This window comes from Zosterops lateralis, assembly GCF_965231275.1.
Source record: "Zosterops lateralis genome assembly, chromosome: 1".
Classification (NCBI taxonomy): domain Eukaryota; kingdom Metazoa; phylum Chordata; class Aves; order Passeriformes; family Zosteropidae; genus Zosterops; species Zosterops lateralis.
Window position 1 is genome coordinate 152477292 of NC_139762.1, and position 23342 is coordinate 152500633.

Here is a 23342-nt window from a genome sequence, read left to right on the forward strand (position 1 = left end):
AATCTTAAAACAACTCTCCTGTACCTCTCCCATCTTCCCAGGAAATCTCAATTCTGAATTCTCTCCCTCCTCCCCACCAGCATCACAGAGGATGTGGGAAATGGAGCCAGCTCATCAGAAATTTTCTCTGCTGCTCTTTCCTCCTCCAGAGTCCCTCCATGGGGTCCTTCCATGGGGTCCCAAGTCACACCAGTAAAACTGCTCCAGCACAGGTTCATCTCTCCACTAATCCACAGGTCCTGCCAGGGTTCTCTGCCTTCCTCGGTCTTGGGGTTTTTTGTTCTGTTTCTTTTGTTCTGTTTCTTTAGTTCTGTTTTTCTCATGGTTCTCAGAAGGAAATGGAAATTGGTGGGTCTGGATGTGTTCATAAAGAGGAAGAGGCTGAGTAGCTGCCAAGTGCAAGGACTTTTTACATGCAAAGAGTCTGCAGAATTGATCTGTTTCCTGGGCTTGCTTGTCCACTGTTTATCGTGGAATATTGGGTATGGGACTGGGAGTAGACTTGGCAAGTGAAGTCAGACACTTGTTTTATGGCCTCTCGGTGAGTTTGAAAGCTCCTGTCTCTGAGAGCAGAGGAATCAGGCCATGGTCTCTTCACAGTCAGGGGATTTGGGGAAAATCCTGTTCTTTCAGTAGGTTACTGTTGTCATTTTCCTTGCTTACAGAGCAGGGAAAGTGGAAGGGAGAATGAAAGTATTTCAGTGAGATTCATCAGATGTGATCTCCTCTTCAAGAAAGCCATGTAGTCATTGCAGACATTGACAGGAAGTCATTTTGCAAAAGGAGTGATGTGACACCTTCCTCTGTTCATTTCCCTGAGTTTCTACTGAAAAGCTAAGGAATTAGTGGGATATTTCATATTTATCCACATCATTACATTTAACACCTCAGAGCTTTCCTTTTGATATCCTCTGTTAATTCCCAGCACCACAGCAGGAAACAAATCAATCTCCCCGTTCCCTGCTGCAAATATTTGGTGATAAGGTTACCGATAAGCTCTAAATTAGTTCTCATAGTTTCAGAATGCAAAGTTGTAGATGTTATAGCCTTACATACCATGGCAACTGGTTCCTCTTGGCAGGTTGCTCCACTGCCTATGACAAAGATGACTTTGGCTTCATTTCAGGACAAGTGATGTGAGAAGACCGCTTGTCTGCAGAATCTTTTCCATCAGGAAAATTCCTTGTGCTATGATTCACTCGTGCCATATGTGGAGGAATTAAATTCTGGGTGAGATGCATGAAGGAAACCCCAGAGGAGGAGAAATGATTTGACAGCTGATCCATAGAGCTCTTTCAGCCACCTCTAAAGAAAACGCTGTGATGTCAGTATTGGTTTCATTACACATCTGGGCTTGACTCATCTGCTACAGTGAAAGAAGAAAAAACCCCAAAGAAATAATTAAAGTTCATTATTGAGTGTATATGAAATAGCATTATTAAAGTATCTCCCTCACATTTATTTATAACCCTTCTTCCTGACGGAGCCTGACATGCTTCGCAAACACCACTGGATGATTATATATTCTTTGCCCAAAGTCTGAGGATGTTGCTCTGCATTCTATTCATCACTTGCTCAGTCAAAATTTATGTTCCTGCACAATCTGTGCGTTTTCTGAGATCTCTTTGTGTAGGTACATTACTCATGAGACCTAACCAGGCATATGTAAAATAAGTCGGGGTGGAAGGGCTCACGTTTCATTCAGAGAAAGCCAAGTTCTTCTGAGGAGAGTTGGGCTGGGCACTGTCACTGCCTGACAGGGTGAGGGTGGAGGAGAAGAATATCTCCATCCTCACAATCCACACGTGTTGGTTGGCAGGATGGAGTTCCACTTATCCAGGACAACTGAGTTGTCATAGCTCCTCTTGGAAAAACAGCTGAGATTTCATGATATGTGTAATACCCAGAGCCTTCTGTAAAACTCAACCAAGTATGGTTTCTTTTTCTGACCAGGGCAGGGACTGTTCCTCTATACTCAGCACTGCTGAGGTCACACCTCGAGTACTGTGTCCAATTCTGGATTCCTCAGGTCAAGAGAGGTTGGAGCATGTCCAGGGAAGGCCAACAGAGCTGGGGAAGGGTTTGGAGAGCCAGTCCTGTGAGGAGAGGCTGAGGGGGCTACGGGTGTTTAGCCTGGAGAAAAGGATGCTCAGGAGGGACCTTCTTGCTCTCTACAATTCCCTGACATGAGGGGAATTCCCAGACAGGTGCAAATTGCTCTCTTTGCCAGGGAGCAAGGGACAGGATGAGAGGAAGTGGCCTCAAGCTGTGCCAAGGGAGGCTCAGGTTGGACATCAGGAAGAATTTCTTCGTGGAAAGAGTGGTCAAGCTTTGGAGGGGCTGTACAGGGAGGTGGTGGAGTCACCATCCCTGGGAGTCTTCAGGAAATGACTGCATGTGGCACTCGGTGCTCTGGTCTGCCTGACAAGGTGGTGATTGTTCAAAAGTTGGACTCAATGATCTTGGAGATCTTTCCCAACCTCAGTGATTCTGTGATTCTCACAAAACTAAAGCCTGCATCAGCATCCTTGGGAGACTGGCCCGGGACACACCTCAAGGGCTTGTTCTCTCCTCTGTGCTCCCACTGGTCTCACCACCTTCTGTTTGCCAAACGAGACCTGAAAACAGATCAGAGGAGTATTAACTGTGTGGCTTTGGTGTATTAGCACAGCTGTGTTTGAGCTGAGGAGCAGCAGGGGTAACAGCACAGGCAGTGGATGCACATAGAAGGACTCCAGCAGAAAGGTAATGTAAACTCATGAGGGACTTTAAAATGCTGAGCCAGATCGATGCTCCTTTGCTGATGGAAAGTATCACCTCCCTCAGCAGGCAGTGTCAGTGGTTCAGGGAGAGCTTCCCATGGAGAAAGCTGCTGTGCAGCCTCATGATTATGATAAAATATGCAGGGATGCTGAGGACTCAGTCACCTTCCACAGTTTGGTGTGGAAAATATATGTCCAACACTAAATGTGCCAACAGTTTCTTCACTCAGTCTGATCTCAGATAAATACAGAGTTTAGAATTTATCTGGAAAAGCAGTTTTTTCCAATTTTTTTTTTTTTACAGATTTTTGTCTTTATTTTTAGAAGTACCCTGTGGCAAGAAAGATTCTTTTCCAGAACGTGGGCAGAATGTTGGTTTATCTTCAGAAATTAGTGACAAATATTTCTTCAAGAGAAGAGAGATATTTTTTGTCTAAAAATGAGATTTCCTGCTCCTCAACACTTGGTCTGTGTATGGTAATGAAGGAGAAACAACAGGGGTGTGTAGATTTTTATAATGGCTATTCTGGTTTTGGAAAGATTTTTCTGTCTTCCTTCTCTCACCCTTCCTGCTGAAATCTATCAGCACTAGTGAGGGTTTCAGTCCCTGTGAGGGTCCTATTTCAGCTCCTGTCATACCTGACTGGGAGATCTGTGCATTTTGAAGGTAACCTGAATCTGCCTTTGGCTTCCTTTCAATTCACTTCCAAGTTTTCTTTGATCTTTGTCCCCTTTCCGAGCACCTTTTGTGTTCTTCTTCCACTCGCTGCTCTCAACTGTTTGTTTGTCCCTCTTCCTTTGTCACCTTCTCTTATTTCCCCCCACATTTTGTCCATGTCATTCCCCTCTGTAAACCTCTTGAGAAAGCATTTGAGGGCAAACAGCTCCGAAGCCGTTTCCTTGTGACACATTCCCCTTTTTACAGCATATGATATGATCAGTTACATTTCTGCCCGTAACCATAGGATTAATATTTAAATTGTGCTTATTGACATAACGATAGCCATTGTGAGACTAACAATATAAATATGCTGGAGGAAACTAGGAAAACAAGATAAGAGGGTCTCAATGCCCAGGGGGCGTACACAAGGTGGAGAGTAATAGGGAACATTATGTATTTTGCTCATCAACAATTTTTCAGTGAAAGGGGATTTAAAAACTGCTGCAGTTTTCAGCATATTAAGAGTGTGAGGTGAATTGGGATTAGCTTTTGTAGTGACTCCACGTTGTAACAAAATACTTGTGACTCCCAGCTTAGTTTGTGAAGTTCCTCTCCTCACTGGAGCCTGTGGAAGTCCTCAGCAAATATTGCTCTCTTCTTATTTGAAAATTTGAAGAGATGTGGAACAGGGCTGATCCAGGATTGGGAGTCTGAATGGTTTAAATAAAGTCTGTTTCTGCCTGATTTCTGCACTGCCCTGTAGGAGACTCTCCTTGGAGAGAAGTGATCTTCATAACTCAAAAGTACAATGTCATGCTGGAAAGTAACCATCTGAAATGAAACAAATGTATTCAGTACAGGTGAATAATTAAATATCAAAAGCCAAATAAAGGTAGAAATAACTTTTGAGAAGACATCATGGGAAAATAAAGGATCAAAAAAAGACTGCATTAATAGGCACAAAAATTTTGCTGTAACCTTCACTAGGATCAAAACTCTACCCTCACCAACAAAATCCCAGGAATTATAAATGTTTTCTTGCTGATATTGTATTTCTTAATCAGAGTCTTTCCATGTAACATGAAAGCTCAGCCTGGAATTTGGGAGAGAGGAGGGTGGGATTTGTGAGGAAGCCAACACAGTGACTTCAGCACTGCAGTACATCCTTCTTGGTCCATATTGGGCCTCCCTTGATTGATTTAAATTGACCTTCAGGCTTCTTCTTGCTTCTGAGCCCTAAATCCTGGAGAAACAAAGAACTCTTGTCTGACCTGAGCACATTTCATGGATAATCTCTGTGCCTGTTCTGTAAACTCTGTAGCATCTTCCACAGACACAGCACTGAGCATCTGCTTCCTCCTTTCTCCCCACCACTGGTTTGTTTCTAATGAAATATTTATTAAGTGAATGATATTTGCAGTCAGAGAAGGAGATAATTCATGCAAGCAATCAGCCCTGGGTTAACTGGAGAATGAAAATGTCTTGGACCGTAGCAAAAACTCATAATCAAAGGGCTCCCCAGCTATCCATCAAACAATCAATTACTGTATCCATTAGTCCCCTTTCACCACACATTAGAACAATTTACTAGACATGCTAATGTCTGGGTCATTGCTCCTTAAGGATGAGCAAACAGCAGGGGCATCTATCAAAGTTTTGATGCAGTGTGATCTCATATGCTGTGAATATATAACTCAGATCACTTCATATTCTCATGGTGTTGAGTCTATTAAAGACCTGGTCTGTCAGGGAGGTGCTGGGTGTCTCCAGTGCTCACCAGCTGAGGGAAACTTGTCAAAAGAAGTTGAAATGTTCACATGATTCTGCCTTCTGTTCTGTGTGACAGGTGAATGAACAAACCGCACATCAGTAAACCAGAGGTGGTTTTGTCACTTCTCTGTCACACTGGCCAGACAATTTGCAAACACGTTTTCTGTTCTTACATGTGCCAGGTGGGGGGAAACAGGATTTTTCCATGCAGAGGAAATCCAAGAGGCAACTTCTAGGGCATCACCCCAGACCAGTCTTGCCTCTCTGTCCTCACCTAGTCCCTGACAAATCTACTGGGAATTCAACCATGCATGCTGAAAGAATCTCTGTTCATTCCTCTACAGTGTAGATTTCTATCTCTGGAAACAAGAAGACTCTTTCTACAGGTAGTAGAAACAAACACATCTTAGTGTTCTCAGCTGAGCTAAGTATGATATATTGTTTTCCATTTAAAAAAATCTGTGTGGTTTTTGTTCAGAGTTGGTTTTTTTTTGTTTGTTTGTTTGTTTTCATCTTGTATTGGATTGTTTGGGGTTTTTTCCCCACAGTCTCCCTTGGCCACAGCTGGGCATGTGTAGTGTAAATCTCTTCTTCTGAGGCTGACATTCAAGGCTCCCTTTATAGTCTATGGCGAAGTCTTGTGCTAAGTAGCTGTCAATCTTTTTAATCTGGAGAATAGGGCTCTTATCCCTATTGACTTTATTGACCATGTCTCCATTGATTATAGTGGGAGTCTTAATTAGGAGCTGGGAGGTCAGTGCCTGCACTGTGGGTATGTAAAGTTGGAGAGGTGGATTTCTGGCAGTTCGGTTTTCCAGATCAATCCAAACAAAGATATCCACTGTGCAAACATCTCAAATTGGTGTTAAGAGAGATCCCACTTGCATGTCAATACCACCAGTCCTGAACCAACATCTGCCTAATTTATCCCTCCTTCTCTGAATGACACTTGATATCTGATGGAACAAAGTGGCAGCTCTGTTAACAGGGTAAAGCTCCTTGTCTCTATTGCCAGTTTGGCGTAAAGGCCAAAAAAATGAAGGGCAGAGCTTTATTGGATTGAATCTCCTGCTGGAGAAACCCACTTCACAGTTTTGAGTAGACAGGGAGTAGAAGGAAATAAATTCCCTGCAAACACCCTTCCTGTAGTTCCCTGTGATCCATTTGTCCCTCCAGAATTCATGGGTTCAGTGGCAGTATCTGCACCCATGTGTGTTAGTCAGGAGCTTCTTGTGCAGTGAAAACCTGCCTTTATGTAATAAAAAAATCTCATTTTCATGCACAGAACTTTCAGAGAACAGCAGAAAAGTGTCACCTTTCCACAAAGAGAATCCTGTTCCAATGTGGGTTTGCAGACAGAGGTCTCATTCAGGGAGTGAAATATGATTTTAATTCAGTGTGTGTGTCTCAGACTTTCAGAATCAGTTCATTACTTCTTTATTACTGTAGGAGTGGAAAATTATCCGATTTGAGTCCTTTGAGACTGGGTCAAATAGTTAGGAAAATTATCAAGATGCAACAGGTCAACCAGTCAAAGCCCCATGCAGCATTTTTGAGAGTAGACTTTAACATCTGACAACATTTCTCGTGTGCTTGGGTGGCAGTTTCCAACAGAAATATACTTTTATGGCACAAGCAATGAAATCTTGGAGTTCATGGCTTGGGAAGGGCTTTGGTATATCCAGAGAAAACAAAAAAGAACATGAACAGAGCAAATAAAATAACCAGGTATATAGTCTATAAACATCAGATGAGAAAATGACGGAGCTAAATAAAATAGTCTTGAAGAAAGTATCAATAGAGACATGATTACAGTCTATAAATACTTTCAAGGTGAAAATACAAATGAAGACCAGGTGAATTATTCACGGAGTTAAATTATAAAAGCCAGGGTAGCCTGCTGGTAGGAAAGAAACATGTAGGTTAAGTGCTAGAACTAATAAAAAACACTTGTGCGGATGGTTAAAACCCTATCAGTTTGCAAAGTCAATAGCACAGTTAAAACAGGAGTAAAATAAATAATGATGATGGTGCAATAAAAATCTGTGGTAGAAATTATCTGAATGTTTATCTCTGGCCTCTCCTGCCTCTGACATAGTGAAGACATTGTCCTGATACTAACTAGAAAAATGGGCAGATTATGGACGATTTTGTTACATGTCACGTTCTGGAGGCGCTGAGCTGAAAACCTTTCAGCATTTTATTTATTTTAATCTTAATCCTTTTGCTGAATGCTTTATTTTGGAAACAGTTTAGGTAGCTTTTCAATGCTGGTGAAAGCCTGTATGCTAATGGGGTGGTGTGGGACTGAATGAGGAAAGGTTAACATCTCTGTGAGCGTATATCACCCAGACAGCAGCGAGCACCTGAGGATAATAAAGCTGCTCTGTACTGCTTCCCTTCCTGAAACTTCCTATTTCTTGTCATCATTTGGAAGGTTAAATTCACTTCATCCTGCCCTGCGAAGAACTTACACAGGGTAAATTAGCAAACTGCCAAATTGTCCCTGTTTCATTCTCCCTGGACAAAGTCAGAAGCACGATTTTGTTCCCTTTAGCAATGTTTACACTTCCTATTTTCATTATTTCACTTTGCAGGTACTTTGGTGCCAAATACACCTCTGTGTCTAAATTTCCCTAATAGCGTTAGTTTCTCTTCCCTGAGACATTGCCTAGCTCTGTAATAACTGTATCACTATTCTTGAAGAAGAATATAATTTCCTTTCTGCTCTTCTTGTGTTTTTCTCTAAACCAGTAAATGTTCTGACTTGATTTGACTTGAAATTCAAGTTGTCACTCTTCATTTTTATGGAGATTGAAGCTCACATCCTCTGAATAAGGTTGACTGTTGTTAAATATTTCCAGTAAAACAATGTCCTCTTGTCCATGTCAGTCCTCGCTGTCAGAGCACACAGAAATCAGACCAAGCATTACATTCCCTTCAGTTAAACTTATATTTTTAAATTGTTTACAGGTTGGTAGACTAGACTGAGTTGGGTGGAAGTTATCACTGGCCAGGAGAAAGAACCATCAACCCCTCCTGTGTGGACAGGTGGGCACTAGGAAAGTTCTATTGATGTTTTGGGGCTTAGGTGGGAACACTTAGAGGGACAGAATCCATTTCACCAATTTAGTTGAAAATATGATCTCTGTTTTGCTGAAAGTATACCTTTAGGAGCAAATGTTACATATCCTTTTAATTGTAAAAGTTTCTATGTAACTGGGCTGTGCTATACAATGCTTTTCCATAAATGTGCACTTAAAAAGACAACGCTACAATCAAATTCAAATTTCCAAGTGTCTTTATTTCATGTCAGTATTGTCACTTGGATGATCGTGTCCCTTGAGCTGTGACATCTGATGTTTGGAGGAAAAGGGAAAAAAAAGTTTGATTTGAAGCATGGGGAGATTTTAACAGGAAATCAATTTTTTGTCCCCATCAAGATGAGAAGGTCATGGATGATTTGTAGTGAGTCCTGAGGAGGCCACAAAGATGTTCAGGAAACTGGAGCACCTCTGCTCTGGAGCCAGGCTGGGAGAGCTGGGAATGTCCAGCCTGGAGAAAAAAAGGATCCAGGGAGACCTTAGAGGCCCATCCTGTTCCTAAAGAGACTCCAAGAGATCTGGAGAGGGACTTTGGACAAGGGCCTGGAGTGCCAGGAAATGGGCAAATGACCTCAAACTAAAATAGGAGAGATTTAGATTGGATATTAGATGGAAATTATTTAGTGTGAAGATGGTGAGGCTCTGGTACAGGTTGCCCAGAGAAGCTGTGGCTGCTTCTGGAAGTTTTCCAGACCAGGTTGGACAGGGCTTGGAGCAACCTGGGATAGTGGAAGGTGTCCCTGCCTATGTCAGGGGTTGGAGTGAGAAAACCTTTAAGGTCCCTTTCAACCCAAACCTTACTCTGGTTCTGTGATTGTTCAAAATGAGACTCTTTTGTGGACGGTGCCAAAAGTTGTGGTGGGATGACGAGGTGCTGCCCCACCCTGCTGCTCAAAGCTCAGCTCCTGCTTTCATCCTTCTCTCCCGCAAAAGGGGACCCCTCTCTCACAGGGAGGCAGGAACCTTGTCCTGTGTCGCCAACCCCATTCTCATCAACTGACCACCCATCTCTCCAGGGCTCTTCCAGATGTGTAGTGACAAGATTCCTCTGAGTTTTGTCCCAATTTGGCATCAGGATTTTGGGCAGCAACAGAACCACCCTGGCAGTGCAGGGGCCGTAAAATGGGCAGATATTTTTTAAAGAGTTGCTAAATGAGAGTGGTTCTCAACATCAGGCTCTGATCATTTGCTTGGACACTGAACAGTCCACTGAAACCCTGCCAAAGGCCAGGAACAAAGAAACATTAAAAAAATGATGCCAATGGAGTTCTGTGGAGTCAAACATATTTCTAAAAATAAAACTGGCTGAGCAGTCCAAAACCAAAAAGCAAAATACAAAAGCAGTCTATTTTTTTTGAAAGAAAAATACATACTTTTTTTATTTCCAGCATCTTTCTGCCTTTCCACTGCTCCAGAGTGGCACTGTGCCCATGCTAGGAGTTGTCTCTGCTGCAGGACATCAAACTGAATTTGCTTCTTGACTCTGTGCAAACCCAAGGAAAAAAAAAAAAAAAAACAAAACTCCTCACTATTCTAAATTTTTTGGTACTAGATGGGTGTTAATGGATGAGCCAGTGACTCATTCTCTCTCTTGTTTGCCTTTCTATCAGGAACCTGCTCACCAGCTGTGCAGCACACATATGGGGAGGCAGAGACAACACAACACTTTCTAGACAGTCTTGATGTGTCTGTGAGCTCTTTCAAGCATGGGCCATTTACACAGACGCTGGGGGTTTCAGCTGCTGGGAGAGGGAGCTGCAGGCAGGGAGTCTCTGCCTGGCTTCAGCATCCAGGCTCAGCTCTCAGACAGCACTGCCAGCCAAAACGTGCTGCCAGCAGAGATGTGCAGAGGCAGAGAATGCTGAGAGTGTGACACAGACAGCCAGGGAAGGGCAGGAACAGCTTTAGGAATGTGTTGTGATGCTACAACACCACCAGTTAATGCTCTCCTTCCTGACAGCCTTACAGGAAGGTTTATCCACTTGCTCTGGGTACATGGAGGAGCCACCTGGAGCTGGTGGTAGCCCAGGCAGTTGGCTTTGGGAAGGGTGGGTGCATTCAGGCTGAAGTCATTCAGTGAAATGAGTTTGAATGTTGGATTACAGAGAGGGGAAATGTGTGTCTCCCTTCACTGATGCTGTTTTATTTCACTCACATCACCGTGGGACCCTCTATTTGCATGGTAGATAAAGTTGCCAAACCAAGAGGAAAAAAAAAAAAGAAGAAGGAGAAGGACTGGAAATAGGAACAGAACAAGCTGCTCCTTCCTTCAATCAGACAGGGTGAAAGCATATGGCAAAACGTAGCCCTCGCGATCAGCTGAAGTTTGACCTAGAAGCTGATGATCTCCATGAGCAAAATATGAGTGTCAGCCTCACCATCTAAGCCTGGTAGGAAGGGCATTCCTCCTAAATTTGGTCTTCACTGTGGGGAGAAAATGTGCTGTGCTTCTTAAAAGCACATCAGTTATCAGAGAGCTAAACCTCGGGCCCCTGGCTTATTTTCTTTTTCTTCATCTACCACAGACAAGTCATTTAATTCTCCCACCCTGAGTACAGTGAGATCGACTCTGAACTCAAGCAGCCCTGGGTGATGAGGTCAGGATTGCTTAGAATGAATTTGGTGAAGTAATAAAGTCTTGAAGGCAAGCTAAAAAAGAGGAAAACAGTAGGAGGTATGAACTAGGTACTCCTGTTACTAAGTCTCTTCCAGTTCCAGGAAACTGAAAAGATTTTCTCAGTCCTCATGGCTGCAGAAGAGTTGAATGAGTAAATTTAAAAATGCTGAAAAGCAAACTATCAAAATGCTTTCTGTCAATACATTTCCCCTAAAATTAGTATTTTCTTGCAGATTCTGTTGTAGGAAACTGGTGGAAAGGGTGATTTTCTTGCTCAATTTCACATTCCTTTCATTTAAAAGTAAACACCTTGATCAAGAGTGGAGACAGAAATACATGAAGGATTCTAGTTAATTTAAATAAAAATGCACTTCAACCCTTCCCTTTATGCTAATTTCCCCATTCTGGTTTTTCTCATGCTACACTGGTGCAGAGTAATCAAATTTGCATAAGTTGAAGAAAATGCTGAATCCATTTCTGTGTTTGGCCATGTCAGTGATGCATGCAGGAAAGATTCAACACATTTCACTTGAAAGTTGTCCTTGTCATGGTAATTTTAAATTTGTCCTTTTTTGACTGAAAAAGAAGAGCAGGCAATGGTTAATTTGTGATTTCTTGTGATGGATTTCTTTCCCAGTTGTTGTGGGGAGCTCCTCTCCTAAGACAACAGAGCTCAGATTACCAATCATTGCTGTGATCTTCTGTGTGAAAGATAATGCAGAATTTTAATATCACTATTTCTCTCCTCTAAAAGATTTAGAAGTCCCAGGCTGCTTGTTCTGTGCCTGCCTGAGGCCTTTCTACCTGTAATTGCTTTGGGCTTTTGCTTGGCATGGTACAGCTCTAAATCTCATCGAGCCTGCAAGGTTACTTGTTTTGGAAGGATGGTTTGAGAGTGATCATCTAATCCAATTTATCTGACAGCCTTAACCTGGCTGTATTTTGGGAATAGTCAGGGCAAACTGGCTGCTCTGTGTCATTTTTGTCCCAGGCACCTTTGCAGTGCCAACCTGCGATTAAAAATGTGTCAGGCAGAGTAACTCCAGAAGTGCTCTGCACTGTGGCCCTCCATGCATGGTGTTTTATTGATCTCTAATGCAGACACTCCAGCCTCATTATTCTACACGCAATAAAATGTGAATCTCTGAGCCTGGATGCTGCTGAGAATAGGAGATCCTCATAAAGGCTGTTTATGTGTCTATATGTACTATAAAGCAAGAGATAAACATCTCTGCATTTGCATTTGGTTTGAAAGCCAGAGCCAAATGTTACCCAAGGAGATGCGAGAGTTTGCAGGAGCTGTGGGAGGTGTAGTGGTTACTGCTGGAGTTGGCCATATCCCTGCTAGAGGTGCAGGAGGCTTTTGGAGATTGGGGAAGATAGAGCAACCTTCCTTGGTTCACTCCCTGAGCCGTATAAAAGCTCTGAAATGTTCTTTTTTCATGGTTGCAGAAGATTTCCTTGGAACTGCCTGCAGTCTGTAGTACAAAATGAGCTCAGACAAGTGAGACTGGCTTTACCTGTGCTCCTCTAAACTGGGAGGTAACAAGGGGTTTGTGAATGATGCTGTGCATATCAAAGGCATCTCCAGTGCCTTACAGCCCAGCGACCTCCAGCTGCTTGAAATGTGTGTGTGAATGGAGTAGTGGTCAGAGAAAAAGGAACCTGTGCTCCTTCTTATTCTCCAGAATTAATTTTTCACTCCAGGTGAGGACTGCTGGCTTAAATTTAACTTGCAGTCATCCAGAACCCCCAGATCCCTTTCCAAGGGCTGCTTCCCAGCCTCTTGCTCCCCTTCCCCACTCTGACGACAGCTCTGCCTCATCCCTCCCAAGATATGGTGTTTGTATCCTCTTCCCAAACTTTCACACCCAGAAATCAAACCCTCCTCCCCAGGACACAAGCCTAGTGGAGTTTGGAGTGTGTGGTGGTTTCATGTTCGCCTAATTCTGTCTGCCAAGTGGGAGACAGGATTTTGGGAGAAAAAGGCAAAAGAGGGTCAACTTAAAAGTAAACAGATAGTTTATTAACACACAGTAAGGAAAGGAAAGGAAAAAAAAATTTGAAACTTTCAAAACCCTTCTCCTCCCCGCGCAAGTGTTCACTTTCCTACAAACAACATAGAGAAAAACCTGTGACATTCAGTCAGTTTCACCATTTAAATACAGTCTTTCATCAGTTCTTCACGAGAGGAGTCTCTTGTTTATCATGGAATTTTCCCACTGACAACCTAGAAAAGTTCTCTTGTGGGTCAGAACTGTCACAGAAACAGCCACATGGGGAAAACTTGCTTCTATGTGGTCTCCTCCCATTAGCAGTTTCCCAAGCTGCTTATGGGTCATGGAACTCAGGCATCTGGGGTGTCACCTTTTAAAGATAAGCAACTTCAAAGCAAAGGATTTCTCATCCCAAGGAACAGAGATATCTTCTCACTCCTTTCACTGGTGGGAAACCTTCTCATACAGTCCATCACAACCACCTTTGCTCAAAAATCCACAAATCGTCTCCCCAAATGCATATTTTTTTTCCCATGATTTAAAGGATAATCTACGAACAGAGTTCATTTCCATTGCTCAAACAAGAAAGTCCAGCCAGCAGGCAACTCCTTCATCCTTCCTCTAATTAATCCTTTCCTCACTCTCCCCATCTGACTGTTATGTTAAGTCTTCTCTGTGCTCAGTCACTTTGTCTGTTCTCACTCTGAGAAGAGCCAGTGCTTGGAAAGTCCCATCTGCAGGCAGGAAAGAGTTAAAGCTTGCCCAGGCCTGCAGTGGCCACCTGAAAGCCGTGAGAATGGGGGGAAAAACTCAGACAGATTTTGGAACAGCCAAAGGATGTTTCCAGCTGCTAAAACATCTGCTGGGATGGGGGCACATCATCCTCTGTCCTGGCCTGGGAGAGTCAGGACTGCCTTTACCTCCTGTGAGGGTGGAAACAAGAGAGAGACCCCAGGCTTCCTTCTAACTTTTAAGGCTGTGTGACCCAGAGGTGTATCCCTGCATGCAATTGCCTATTTTTGTTGTCAATTCAAAGGGAATCACCAATTGCACCTCCCCATCTGTGCTAAATAAGTGGAAGGAGATGGTGTAGGAATGGGTTTATGTTGTCTCATTCCAGGCTTAATCAAGTTCCCTTCTCAACTCTGTTCATGCCGAGGTTGAAAGTAGAATTTGTGAGTGTCTACCTGAGCCCCTCAGTCTCCTGTCCCTGTGGTGGCACTCACCTGGTGGACAGTCTGTAAATCCTTCTTCAATAAATGTTGGTTATTCACATCGACTCTTACAGTTATTTTTGGTAAGACTGTGAGAGGCCCATCTTATTTCTCACCTGTATTATCCATCTTGTACTAACTCGAGCTGGAGGGAGTGTGGGAGTGTGTGCGCATCCCTATTTGTCTCTGTTGTATAATTTTTGTCTATATCTTCAGGCTTTGGGCAGGATCGGAGAGGAAATTTTCCTTTGAAATCACTTAACATTTGTCTGGCACTAAAAGACATTTCTCATCCATCCCCAGTCAATATTTCATGCCCTGAATTTGTGGTGAGGGAACAGTCTTGTAACTGGCAATCAGGAATGTCATAATTGAAGTTAGTGATGCAAAAAAGAGCTGCAGGACTGTGTCAGGACTCTCCCAACACTCTGGAGATGGACTGTGAGGGCTGGCTGGTGTTATGTTAGCTGGAGTTCCCTTCAGATTTCTGCTTCTCTGTGGAATAAAGACCATATAGGAGCCAGAAGAGAGGTCACTTCAATCCCTTGCTTGGTGATTCTGTGTGACAAGAGTTGTCAAATTTGTAATATTCTGCATGTTCTGATAGACAAATGGGGAGTGAGGCAGGACCAGGGTTGGGAGGGGGCTGTTTTTGGAGGGATCTCAGACATGCAACTTCTGAGGCAGAGATTTTACTGCTGATAAAGTACAGACACTGACAGAAGCTGTCACCATCCAGATGAAACCTTTTTTCCTTTTTTTTTTTTTTTCCCCTGTCAGCAGCTGCATACAGCATCTCCCCATTGGTAGAATAAATCTGATAAAAAAAATGTAGCTGTAAGCAGCAACGATTTTATCCTGGTGAAAAGATTTTATCCAACAAGAAAAATGTTGTGCCTGGGCATAATTTTTCAGATATGATGAACAACAGCATGGTATGACCTTCAGTCCTAAGGATTTAGTTTTTAAAAAACTACTGAGCATATCAGATATACTCAACTTTTTCCCTGCCATAATTTTTTTTCCATTGGCAGAGTTCAGTTTATAGACACTTGACAAAGTATCTTTATACTTTGTATAGATCTTGACAAAAATCTGCCAGAGGCAAATTTCAACAAAAGAACGACTTCAAACACATCCAATTAACAATTTATGAAAGGAAATCCAACAGAAAATTACACAGATATTCACAGGGCATAAAATTTGGCACTAAATCAAATTTATTGTGGAAATGCCTGTACAGGGAGTTATGGCCCCTTCCAGTGCAGTGTCAAAGGGAACTTTATCTGTGGAGGCTCAGCCACTGCCCTCCATCTGATCTTTTCTTGCTATAAATAAAATGTTTTGTCAGACATGGCAATGAACATAACTCAGAAGGGAATGAAGAGCACTGATAAGCCTGGCTATATGCAGCTTTCAATCAGAAGCATTAGAAGTGATTAGATTTCTTCACAGTTTCAGATTTAAGATTTTTTTTTTTTTTTTTTCACTTTATCACAGAAATGAGGGGCTCAGTACCATGGACAGCACAAAAAGCTTTTTTTTTTTTTTTTTTTGTTAGCACAGCGTACAGACCCTGATAGCAGGTCGTGGTGACTGTATTTAACATTGTTATGGAGTCATTTTTATGTCTGGAAGGAAATATCAGCCCCTCTGCATCCTGTTGTTTTACTGATTCACTCATTCAGCAGCCGTGGTAGATTTTTTTTTTGGAAGATGTTAAGGATGCAAACGCATGTAATTGCCTTCAGCAGCTCTGAAATTAACTTAGGCCACTACTTTGTTTAGAGAAAAAGATCTGTGTCTAGACCTTTGTCTATTTAAACACATGGATAGCTGGTTTACTTCTAAAAGATGACTGAGCAGCAGCCCTTGCAATGTGTTTTCTGAGTAATTTGCAGGGAGGACGTGTTATTTACAGGTACCAGCAAGTGAGGAGGACAAAAAAATTTGACACAGGCCAAGATAAAGCATATTTATGGTACAGCTGTGTTATTCCATGGACTAATCTAATCTGAAGAGCTGGTTGCTGTCTCTGCTGTTATCCCTGTGCTCCCACACCAGAACAGGAAACATTTGGACACTTGTAAATTTGTTTTCTTCCCACTGAAATTCAGACCTTCATAGGACAAGCCTGGCTTTGAGTGTCCATTCATGGGCATTGAGCACATTGGTGCAGTGTCCTTGCTGTGACCAGAGCACAGAAATTTTGTCAGGACACTTTTCCTGTGTCTCCATAGGGCAGATTGTTGGGATCTTCCAGCCCACTTGGTCATGTGCAGTTTGCCTCTGCTCGCTGAGCCCACTGGTGAAGTCACTAAATGAAGCATTAGAACACCCCAAGGATTTTTTTCCAGAGTCCATTAATACGCTCTTTTGGCACTGAAACACTCTACTAGGGAAGTTAGTGTCCAAGGCACGTAATAATTAGTGAATAAAACACCCCCAGAGTATCTTAATCTTATTAAAATATGTCTTATAAAGTGTAAATTAATCTTTAATCTATTTTTAAATGATGATTTTCTTCCTGTAACACACCCTTTCTCAGTAGATCCCTGGAAAGCAGAAGGTGAAACAAAGTTAGACATCAAAGATTTTCATCTTCTGTTCATATTTTGAAAGATACTTGACTATTTTCTGCTGATTTCCCTATTTCCTTCTACTTCTTCAATCACCCCACTTCCTTCACCACGTTGTGTTATTTTCCTCGTCCCCAAAGAGGTATGGTGATAATAATAATGGATTAATTTCATAAGACAAAACCTAAGTCTAGGTAAATGCAAAAAATATTTTGTTTCTAAATACAGGAACTGCATACTTTTTAAAGAGTTAAAGCAGAGTTAGAGAGTTAAATACACATTTCCAGACTCAAGTCTTCCCAGTTCTTCCAGTTCTTCAGTCCTGTGCCCTTCCATCTTAATGCTCCGTGGCCTCACCTCCTGTTCATGCTGTGGGAATTCAGGGGCATTAATACTTTTGAAGATGTGGCCATAGTAATAGACCAAAGGCTTTTATTTTTCAAGCACAACTCCCAGTGTTTGGGCTTCAGATAAACCTAGATTCAGAGAACTGAACATCCCCCTGAGTACTTGTTTTCCTCCTACAGCTTTTAGACGCTTTGGGGATGTTGAGGTCAAGGATGTGCTGTGGCCGCTGCCATTTCTTCTTTCAACTTCAGAGCATCAGAAGCACTTGGCTTGCTTTGTTATTATAACTTTTGGTTAGGAGTCAAAGCTCAGCTCAAGACCAACTTAGAGGACTGTGAACACTGTTTGAAGTGGAATCCTCACACAGTTGTAAGGTTGGAGCCTTCAACAGCACCTCCTAGTTTAGAACTTGAGCCCAGCCTCCAAACCAACCTTGAGTGGGTTCATTCTCCAAGCCCAGTCAGGACTGAAGCTGACACAGGCACAGAACCTAAAGGCTGGGTGGAGAAGTCCTTGTTAAACCTCTGCCCCTACTTTTGTGTAGATCCAACTGGATCTTCAACAAGGTTATAAAATCTGGGCCTGAATATAAGTGCAGCTTCCAAAATAGAAGAAAATGTTATCTTGAGGCTTGTAAAACAAGTTAGGGGCTTTTAAAAAGAGGGGAGGAGCTGATTAAACAGGCAGAAAGGCCATGGATGGATGATTTTGAACTGAAAGAGAAGATATTTAGATTAGGTATTGGGAAGAATTTCTTTCCTCAAAAGGTGGCGAGGCACTGGAATGGGATGCCCAGAGAAGCTGTGGCATCTCTGGAAATGTTCCAGGCCAGGTTGGATGTGGTTTGAAGCAACCTGGGATAGTGGAAGGTTCTCTGTCCATGGCAGGGGGTTGAATGAGATGATCTTTGAGATCCTTTCAGCCCCAGCCATTCTGTGATTCTATGACTGTGATCAGGTGTGTCAGAAAAACCACATAAACCCCACAAGTGAGCACCATTATGCTGTGAGTTGCTCAAGCTGACCACTCCGTGCTCACATTGCTGCAGTGATTTCCACTTCTTAAAAAATGCATTTATGTCTGTGCTGTTTATCTCATAAATTGAGAAGATTGGAATTTTGAATGTTGCAAGTTGGATCATAAAATCTGCAAGACAAATGAGTAGGATTTCTCTGTGCCTTAGAAAGTGTCTAATTCAGGAAGAATTTGCAGGGAAGTTTAACAAGGTAAATGAGTAATTTTTCAGCTGCACATCAACGTTTTGTTCTGTCAGAACTCTGGAAAATTGAAGTTGGTCACTGAGGCCCAAAAGTAGCTCAGGAGATCTGACTTCAGGTCCTAATATTTCTTTTGAGACTTGAAACGTTTCCTCTCATGTAATTTACTTTTGTCCTCATCACCTTTTCACCACTGTTTATGCCATCCCTTATATTAATATTTTCTTTCCCCACACTAATGCTGTGTAAAACTGGAAAACCTTTATACTTCCTTTGCTTTCTTTCCCTTCTCCCATCTCAGCAGAGCCCCAAGACCCCCTTCTCTGACCTGCCTGATGATGAGAAGATCTTTAACGGAGGTGATGGCGTGTGGCAGAGCCAGGGCCAGGACCAAGCCCTGCTCTCGGAAATCACGGAGGAGGATTTGGAAGCCATCCGCCAGCGGGAAGAGGCCATTCAGCAAATTGAGGTCAGTAACCTCCTCCCACCACGGTTTTGTGAGCTGGGAGAACAGAATCTTTGCATTGTGCCTGCTCAACTTGAAGGAAACAATGATTTGCATAGCTGCCAGTACAGCATCACTAACAACGGGGGAGATCATCAAGGATTTCTAAACATGAGAATCAGTGACAAAAGGTGTTTTGGTTTGGGAAAACTCCCATCAGGGAAAGCTGGAGTTTCCCTTGGAATGGAGAATATAAATACCCACCCCCCCCCCCCACCTCCATCCGCCTTCCAAATCATTATAATTTTAATTAAAGGTTTTTCAGGCAAAGATTTAGAAATAGGATTAACAGTTCTTTACCAGAAATATTAATACAAATGTAGTAGTACAAAAAAACAAGCAAACAAACAGAAAATCTGAGAAACCTGACAGAGTCAGAAATACAACCTGACACCCTGCTGGTCAGGGTGAGGGATGCAGTCCAAAGTCAGCCCTCCTGGAGTGGCAGATGTGGTTCTGTTAGAGTAGAGGAGTAGAGATAGTCCTGTAGAAAAAGGGTCCAGTAATGGCAAGATGGGTCCGGTCTTCCTTTGGGAATCCAGTGGAAAACCAGACTAGTATTCCTACGTACCGGTTTTTATCTAGGTAGGAATGGTTTGGCTTCTCCCACAGGGTGGAGCATCTTACACTGGGATGATGTAATGTGTCATGTCAGTGGTGAGCCACAATGGCCCATTAACAGAAGATATCCCCATGGAGGAGATGAGGATCACTGGGATGATGTAATGTGTGATGTCATTGGTGAGCCCTGATGGCCCATTAACAGAAGATATCCCCCTGGAGGAGATAAGGAGCACTGGGATGATGTAATGTGTGATGTCATTGGTGAGCCCTGATGGCCCATTACAGAAGATATCCCCCTGGAGGAGATAAGGAGCACTGGGATGATGTAATGTGTCATGTCATTGGTGAGCCTCAATGACCCATTAATAAAAGATATCCCCATGGAGGAGATAAGGAACTCTGGGATGATGTAATGTGTCATGTGAGCCTCGATGGCCTATTAACAGAAGATATCCCCTGGAGGGTGGAAAGAGATAAAGAACACTGCCCCACCCAGTTTTAACAGCTGCCCCATTATCAGAAGGCACCCAACCCCTCCCCCCTGGAGTTACAAGAGATAAAGAAAACACCTCCCCAACCGGTTTCAACAAATGGAATAGAACAAACATTTTTTTTTTGTTACATAACCCAAGACAGAAGGAAAAGTTGAGATCCGTATGATTTGAAATGAAAATGACAAGAATTTATTAATGTTCGTGGGCTCATGGTTGGGTTCTTCCCAGTGAGTCTTTCACAGTAGAGTCTGTGGTGAGGTGCTTTAACTGAGCTGGGTTCTGCAGCAAAACAACTCCTTCAGTGCACACAAACCCGAAATTTGTCACAGACAAAAACACTCAGCTTTATCATTAGAGAGAATAATAGGTAGACAAAAGGAAATAACTTGTTAACCTTTTCAAATTATTCAATATTTTGCTCTATCAAAGCATTTGGACATTCTTGATTTAGTTAAAAGAGGACATACTATTTTTATTCCCCCCTTTTTTTTTTTTTTTTTCAAAAGCACTGTAAAAATATGCAATAAAAGGAACAAAAAGAGGCCTGAATAAGTTAAACATCCCACATTTTTTCTTTTTATACTTTCTTTTTTATGCTTTTGGGAAACTCTTGTTAGTTGAATTTAAGTGATAAATGGGTAAAACAAGAACACGTTAAACCTTCCTAATTTGTATGCTTTTACAGACCTAAACTCAAGATGAACAAAAAAAAAAGAAGGCTTCAGAATAATCAGAACATTCAATTAAGGGCTATACTTTGTCCTTTAATTGGATTGGGCTAATTTTATCAGGATAGATTTTGGGTTGCAGTACAGCAGGAATTATGACTGAGTTAACGGTGCAAAAAGGGGACAAAAGTCCCTGCTGGGGGCTGGTGCTTTGAGATTGGGACCTCTGTTTGCAAACAGCGATGGCCCCGAATGACTCAACTCTCCAAGTCAGAAATTTTGACAGTTTTACAGTAGCAGGTCGAGGTCAGTGTTTGTCTAATTTCTGTTATGGTTCACTGAGCAGAGAGGAATGAATTTTATGGACTTGTGTCCATTACTGGGCGTGAAACTGTCAAGGAATATTCTCACACTGAGTATCTTTAGCTGGGAATTGTCATTTTTGCACTTCAAGGGATCTCAGTGCACTTGATTGCGAAGGGAGTGCATGTTTTGGGCTGTTCCTGCACTTTGATGTTCAGGAGGAATGGTAGCAAATGTACTTCTGAAATGATCTTGTGAACAACACCGCTAGCTCACTGGAGATATGTAAGAACAGTCTCAGTAGAATCTTGTGCCATGTTTTCAGGGATGGCCCTGCCTGAGCAGGGATGTTGGACCAGATGACCCCACTGTGGTGCCTCAGCCATTCTGTGGTTCTGTGATTTGTGATTCCTTTTGTTTGAAATATAGTCTGAGCCTTTTTTAGTTTGTCTTTACACTGTCCCTGTCCTCCCCAGAAAAAAAACAAAAAAACCCGCACATTTAGTAGTAGCCCATTAGGCAGTGGGGAATGACAAACCCTCAAGGCAACCTCAGGAACACCAGCTTTGGAAAGTCATGACATGCAGTTACGTCTCCTTGGAGAGATCTTTATTTATTTTGCTGGTGAAATCCCATTTCTGTGCCACAATCTGATGTCTCTGCATCAATTTGCGCAGGAACACGTGGCCATGGTGAGGTAGTTGAGGGGGGTTAAGTGAACCCAATCACAATCCTAAATAATTTTAAAATAAAATCAAATCTAAGTGCATGTATTGTGCAGGGTTTGTATCTATTGATTTGATCCTGGATACCTTTCTGCCTAATATGAATTTACCTCTGAATAGCTTAGCTTATGCAATTAATGATTTAGTCAGCTTAAGCAGTTAATGTTGTTTAGGCTTTTTTTTTTTTTTTTTTTTTTTTCTGAGAATGTCTGCACTTTCTTTTTACCCATTTTTTCCTCATCTCCTCTATCCATTTTGCTTTGCTCTCAAAGATCCCTGTTCATCCTCTAAAAAGGGCTGCATTCCACAAACATTATTTCAAATGTAGTTTAAACATTTCTCCTCAGGGGGAAAAATATTTAGGACCAATGGTATTTTGCTTAACATCTCTTTTGAAAGAAATATAATGAAAATGAGTTTTTTTGGATAGCATTGTTCCTCTCCCCAGCTGTATTTGAATAAGCAGATGGTGCTTTTAAATAATTTTCACTGTGTTTTGCTTTTCTGTTTGTTGACCCACATGAGCATATTTCCTGTGAAAAGACTCATCTTGCACATTAAAACTGTTTTGAGTAGAAATTGTGGGTTCGTTGAGCTCACAGTCACCACAACAACTTTTTTCCAGCAGATTTTCATAACCAGTGAGTAGCCAAGAAGGTTAAAACGACACATTATTCCTAATTGTCAAACATAACTAATAAAGTAAATTTATTGCTGATTTGATGTATGGCATTTGTTGTCCTTTGTTCTTTGGGGACCAGAATGAAGAACCTGTGCACAAGCTGTGCAGAACTTGTTTTGTGCAAGTAGATTGGTCTCACTGGGATTTCCGTGTTGCTGCATATCCAGTGCCAGAGACATGCAGGTTTTGAGCAGCACAGGAGAAATTGAAAGAACATCACATTTTCTGATTACACACAACTTTAGAGAAGCTCATGGTGCTGGTACCAGTCATGGGACTTTTTTTTTTTTTTAAGAGACACTTAATTTGCTCTTTTTGCAAGAAAATCCATCTTTGTTGCTGAAGAAATAAGGAAATAAATTGTCTTCTGTCTTGAAAAACAGATATAAAATTGTGCCTAGAATAGACATTTTCTTAATGTTCCAATGACTTTTTCCCACTTGTGTGTTTTCCAAAAATCTCTTCAGAGGTTCGGGTTAATGGGACATTGTTCTTTGTCAGGAACATCCCTTGAGGCACTTTGCACTTCACAGTTTCCACCTAGACAGATAACAGCCAAGTCGAAAGTTCACCTGGCTGTTCATTTTATTTAAATGTGCTCCTTTTGCTATTGCTTGCAGATTAAAACCAGAGACGTCTGCAAGAGAGATGTCTCACCAAAACCTTGCATTTTGGATAAAGATCTTTATTGCTTGGAAATGTCAAAATCTGGTAGGACACAGCAGCCTTGACTCAAGTGTTATTTCCTAAAATATTGCTTTGAACTGTTATATAAAACCTATTTTAACTTGAACTGTATTGGCAGTGAATAATAGATGCCATAACAACTTTATATATAGCACTGTAAAATGTGCCATCAGAAATACATGAGCTGAACTGTAATGTGCATTGTCAGTGCTCAGTGCTGGCACAAGCTCTGCCACAGCAAATATATATATAATATATATAATTTACCATCTCATGCCTTTCATTTGCACCTGTGGTCAGCTGAAAAATGGGAGGAGATAAAAGCTGGTGAAGAAATGGATAAGCACTGAATGGGGAACTTCACAGAATTTCAGCTGGGGACTGGAAAGACCTATTAAAAAAAAAAAAAACATTCTAAATGCTGTATTGATTCAGAAATTCTCCT

At 42.0% G+C, this 23342-nt stretch overlaps 1 protein-coding gene across 9 annotated transcripts in view; it reads left to right on the plus strand.

Annotated features, from left to right (window-relative positions):
- TSNARE1 (t-SNARE domain containing 1) overlaps positions 1-23342 on the plus strand; it is a 469882-nt gene that overhangs the window by 225492 nt on the left and 221048 nt on the right. For 8 of the 9 annotated variants that reach the window (XM_083862443.1, XM_083862445.1, XM_083862441.1 and 5 more), the window contains one exon: positions 18571-18738. In XM_083862443.1, the coding sequence (XP_083718569.1) occupies positions 18571-18738 (168 nt within the window). The remainder of the gene's footprint in view (positions 1-18570; positions 18739-23342) is intronic. The other variant, XM_083862448.1, reaches the window with a different exon arrangement.